This window comes from Pogonomyrmex barbatus, unplaced genomic scaffold (genome assembly GCF_055798465.1).
Source record: "Pogonomyrmex barbatus isolate J1 unplaced genomic scaffold, ASM5579846v1 scaffold6, whole genome shotgun sequence".
In the NCBI taxonomy this organism is placed as follows: domain Eukaryota; kingdom Metazoa; phylum Arthropoda; class Insecta; order Hymenoptera; family Formicidae; genus Pogonomyrmex; species Pogonomyrmex barbatus.
In genome coordinates, this window is record NW_028297160.1 from 11139577 (window position 1) to 11145333 (window position 5757).

General features: G+C 40.4%; 1 protein-coding gene across 1 annotated transcript in view; it reads right to left on the bottom strand.

Annotated features, from left to right (window-relative positions):
• Nucleotides 1-1771: 1771 nt before the first annotated feature.
• The window catches only part of LOC105422054 (doublesex-Mab related 99B), a 4255-nt gene continuing 269 nt past the window's right edge, over nt 1772-5757 (bottom strand). Inside the window, exons 2-5 of the mRNA XM_089082545.1 lie at nt 5687-5757; nt 5246-5544; nt 4089-4428; nt 1772-3555 (exon numbers count right to left, since the gene is read on the bottom strand). The exon at nt 5687-5757 is cut by the window's right edge and continues 128 nt beyond it. Of these exons, the coding sequence (XP_088938671.1) occupies nt 3221-3555; nt 4089-4428; nt 5246-5544; nt 5687-5757 (1045 nt within the window). The 3' untranslated portion in view covers nt 1772-3220. The remainder of the gene's footprint in view (nt 3556-4088; nt 4429-5245; nt 5545-5686) is intronic.

Genomic DNA, 5757 nt, shown 5'->3' on the forward strand with positions numbered 1-5757 from the left:
AAAACTAATGACTAAAAGCCGATTTTAAAGCCGATCAACATCGACACGAGCACAATTCGACGAGAACAATCTCACCACCTCGATCTTTCGCTCTTCAGAGAATCTTAAATTACTTTACTTTCATCGTTCAGTGCTCAAGCTCCCCTTTTCGCAACAACCGGATCGGTTTCCAGCTCTACCAACCCCCTTCCCTGCTCAGTGGTTTAAAATTCCTCGGTCGGCAGACGCGAGAAGCGAAGAAAAAGGGGGATTGTTGCATTCTCTGACTGCGGATTAAAGCGCACCCCGGTCGCGGCAGAGGTAAAGACAAGGAGAGTGAGAAGAGAGGAGGGTGCTATTATACTCCATTATAGATGGTAACCAGTAGCTAAAAGAAGAAACTCCGCGGGGTGTCTATATATTGCCGCCCCTGGAAAACCAAGCGGCCATGCCTCGTAAATAATAATAACGGGCATTATAATGCCCGTGTGCGTCGCGCACGCGGGCACAAATTGTCGGGTGTATTAACGCCGGGCGCGTGTTCAGGCATCGACCTATCGGATATGCGCCTTGTAGAGGCCAGCCGATTATCGGTATTCCATCGATACACTGTACGTGTACGTGTACCCATCCGACGTCCGACCGACGTAATTGTCTGCCAAGTATATGCGACGAGGGTCATCTTTTTCGATCGCCCGAATCATCCAAGAAAGATTAATTCGATCGTTGATCGAGCGGATTTATTTTTAATTTGATACCCATGTGTATCATCTTCTTAAAGATGTATGAACAATTTTGTAATCGAATTTGTCTTAGACGTAAAACGTTTCTCTTATATTGTGTACACGCAGATATAGATACATACACATATATACAAAATAGGGAGAAAGTTTGCTATATGCTCTACACACACACACACACACACACACACACACACACACACACATACGCGCGCGCGCGCGTATGAAACTAAGTATAATATAGCGCAGAAGGATTGAGGTTTAGGATTGAGATATGAAATAACTGAAAACTCTTCGATACGAAAGCTCTTACGAAAGAAATGTATGGAGAATATGTATGGGAAAAATTTTATAATTTACTTTCTCTTTACAATTCCGTGTATCTGCGTAAATTGAGCGGCAAAATTGACCACTCGCATTGACCGAGATCGATTTATCGAAGTAGAGCAGCGTGATTTGAGATTGATCGACCATGAAACGGTTTGTGAAATACAACAGCATGCGTAGCGTATCCCGTTTCTTCACCTGCAAATGTTCGTCATTCGATACCTTTCCCTTTGGTTTGTCGAAGAACGCAGTGAAATTTTCATTCAGCCGGAAAATCATTTCAGAGCCTTGAAATCAGTCATCGCCCTTTATCGCACGTATTTATACGTGTGTCTCGTTTTTTTTCACCACAACAGAAATTACGTCGCAGATAGATTCTCGAAAAAGATTTACGTCTCACACATTCGCAATACAAATTATAAAAATTAATAAGTAATATTGTTGTAAGAAGAAAGAGATTATTTCATACTATTACGAGTCTATATATAAAATAGTCAACCATAATATATAAATTGTTCATAAAAATAAAATATAAAAAAATTCAATATCAAATATCCGCATTCGCAAATTAATATCATAGATAGATCAACGAGAATCAAAATGATAGTAGCTTTTAATTAAAGAAAAATATTTCGGCATCAATCTTCTAAATTATGAAATTAAGATTATTTTTACCAAGAATTTTTTCATTTAAAACAGGGGGTTGAATGAATTAACATTCTATATAGAGTATCAATATCTTATTTATTGAATGTATTTGCGGTTTATACATTTTCCTTTGAGTAATATATCATAACTACGGTAGAATGATGATATCTTCAGTCGCTAATGGTCAATCTAGATATTTTGTAAGCGTTATACTTACAGGCAAACATTTATATATGTTACGTGTGTACGCGCGTATTAACACGTATAACGTTTAACGTATTCCGGCAAAAATCTCGAGATTAATGTAAGATAAAATTAGCTATATAGCGTCATATATTTACAGACTCACCTTCTTCTTCATTTGGCTGATATATTCGTCGAACTTGTTGCCTACACACATATCTGTCTACGTAGTCTTTATCTACACATGTATAAAGTATATTCTGGAGACCGTGAATTTAATTATCTTTTGGCGCTTCTCTTCTCATGTACTTTTGTACGCGTTGTGTGTTGCGTCATACAGCGAAATTCATCATTGACGATTTAGAGTCGACGGATAATTAACGCAGACATCTGATTAAGCATCCATGTTAAGCACCCTTTCGCGCGAGGGTAAATATATAAATATTAAAATCAGATACGCGCGGATTGTCTCGATCTCTTCATCATTTTGTCATTGTCGAAGCGCTCTCAGCACCTTCTTTTTCCAAGACAACAATTTTTATCCCTTTATTGTCTAGTAGAACAGCTTTGCTGCAACGTTATTGAGCTTTCATATCTCAACTCTCAAACCCCGGTAATGCCCCGGTAATGAGTAGACACTTGTCGACACTTGGATAGAGACACTTTTTAAAATGATATTTTATCGGCTCGTCGCGTAATTAAATTTATTCGTCACGTACAGTTTGAAGATAATTTGGGAACCGATTAAAAGAATTGAGTAAGAATTTTTCTCACTTGGTAAATATACATATTGTACAATATTTTCATTCTCATTGTTAAAAGATTACGTCTAATCTGCGTAAGAATATTGCGAAAGAATTGTGAGAGAAGCCAAATTTACGTGAATCCTCAGAAGTCAATTCAAAGTCGATTCAAAGAGAGAAGATATTCGAGATATACGACAAGATAAATACTGATAATCGATGATAAACGATAACCGTGGTCGAGTAACCGTGGTCAACCGTGGTCGACTATGCTTTCTTCGACAGTTGTTACCACCAATGTGCCGCATATTTTCCGATTAAACGATCGACCTTTTCGACATTTTAATAACGTTGCATCATTGTGATCGTTAGGTTAGAATTTGAAATAACTCTTGGACAGTCTTGGCCAAATTCTTTTGGCTGCCAAACGACGCTGCCAAAGCTGTCTCTCAAGAACAGTGTCATTTCATTTTGCACTCCTATGGCAAACTAGGCCCTAGGCCTAGGCGAACGAACCAAGTATAGTCCCTAAATAGATACCGGGTCTAGTTAGGGAACGATCGAGGAATACGACCAGACGGTGGCGTAACTTTCGTCCGGTCACTCGGAGTAGCTCGTCTTGTCGCTGGCATCGTCGGGACTGGTCTCCCGATAGGCGTCACCGGTACCATTGGCATGTAGACTCTGGTTGGGCGGCTTGATGACAGTGGGCAGGTAACCGGTACCGGTGTACGGCGCGGCTAGGAATCGATGCCGCGTCGACGGTATCGGAGTGGTGCAATACGCGGCGCGGCTCGCATAAGCCGCCGCCGCCGAGACGGACGCGGCGGACGCCACGGCGGCTGATGCCAGGGCACCCGCCAGCGGCGAGAACGCCGACTTGGGCTGCAGACTGTCCTCGCAAACCAGCACCTCCATAGCGGACACCACGTCGCCTGCGACACATAGGCAAATTCTCTTTCCTCTTTCCTCTTTCCTCTTTCCTCTTTCCTCTTTCCTCTTTCGTCTTTCGTCTTTTGTCTTTTCTGCGCGCGATCTTGATTATATACGACTTCGTGAAATTCGTGTAATGTATAATAAAAACCGACATACGTATCGCATAATGTCAAGTCAAGATATCGTCATATTTCAAAATAAAAATGAAAAAAAATTAGCAATCTACTAGTAGTAAACTAGAGGGTTACGTACGGTAATCAAACAACAAGATAAATAATAAAAACATATTTTCAGTCGCACGCTTTCTTTTCGTGACAAACGTATTTATAACACATCAATTTTTCCTTCGAACAATCAAACACAACCGTATTCTCTCTCTTTCTCTCGCAATTGTATCGAAATATAAATCAAGTTTCGGAAAATTATAAGAGAAGATTATCGAGATCAACTTTTATTTCGCGCGTGATTAATTTAAATAGTCCCTCTAATATCTGTATCAATAGCACATGTTCGAGAAAGCTGAAACGCTTACCTTTGCAACGATGGAGGAGCGCTTCGACATCGGCACGACGTCTTCCGGGGAATACACGTAGCAGAACATCTACTGGTGAACGTTGTTGCTGCTGCTGCTGCTGCTGCTGTTGTTGTTGTTGTTGTTGCTGCTGCTGCTGCTGCTGCTGCTGCTGCTGCTGCAGCTGCAGTCCACAAGTCTGCTGAATATTCTGCATCTGCATCTGCATGTGAATCTCACGCGGCTCAGGCATATGATGATGATGTTGATGCTGATAGAGAGCCGGCGAGCAATACGCCAACGAGCTCGCCGTCGGCCCGTAAAGGGAAGCGTAAGAAGGGAAGTGCACTGTCGTCGCGGTCTGCAATCGAGCATATTTCACCTTTGAGGATTATCGCTCACTCGAGCCTGTCACGTCATTTCGCGTCTTTGAACAGATATAAAATCTGTTCTGCCCCTCCTTTTCGATTCGACATTGTTGCGATGCAAATGGATATATCGTGCGACTTTTATTACTTTTAATGAAAAGAATCTTATTTGTTGCAACATTTTCGTGAAAGTTTCGAGCAAGAGGGAATATATAAATAAATAAATAAAGAAATATATATATATATATATATATATATATCTCGAAATTGTCACGAGAATATGAGTACATTATATCCAATGAAATCTTTGCACTTTACTTTTGAATAAATTATTACTTTTAAATATAATTAAAATTGTGAAGAAAATTAAAACTTTTAATCGACATATTCCCAAACGATAAAGCTAATTCTTTTTGTTAACAAAAATTGAAATCATTATGAATTAAACAAATATATATTTTTTCTATACATGACAAATATTTTTCATTTTATGATTGTAGAATCAGTGACACGATTTCACTCGATTTAATTTTAGTATCTATTTATGTTAAATTATACAAGAAGCGATATCAGTAATAAAAAAAAAAGAAGAGGAAAGGAGAGAGAGAGAGAGAGAGAGAGAGAGAGAGAGAGAGAGAGAGAGAGAGAGAGAGAAGGGGGCAGGAGTACAGAAAGTTACAGAATTATTAAAAAGGTACCTAATTGTCAAAATTGTCACATGATATTCATTCTGCGATTCGTCGTTTATCGTTTTCCACTATTTCACTAGGCGTAAGATCTAGGTCTAAGATCTAAAATCACAAAACTCACAGCTAAAGGGGGTAACGGAGGACTAGGTCTAGGTTGAACTAGATCCACCGGTTGCAATATCTGTTGTGTCTGCGGAGGACTGCCACTCTTACGTAGGCTGAGATTTTCCGGCGCCGGGGTATCCTCCCTTTGCGGTGTCAAGGCGGGTGTCAACGGAGGAGTATGCGTCGGACTCTGCGAGCCCGGTTCTGGACTGCCCTCCTCGGAATCATTCAGGCTATTAGTACGCTTCCTTGTCGAGGACTGTTCCTCAGTTTCCGGTATTCCTGACGACGTCGATACTACTGTAACGTTTGCCACTTCATCGGGAGAACTTTATACAATTATATTAAGAATTTAACAGCAGATCAATCGATTCGACAAGCAATCGCGATACGCGATCTTTACGAGAGGAGCTTTCGCTTAAGAGAAAGATGAAGAAGAAAAATCTAGCGATCTTACCTATCGAACGATCGGCTCGCAATTCACCACCGGAATCAGAATCACGATCATCTTCGTTGCCGGTATCGCTG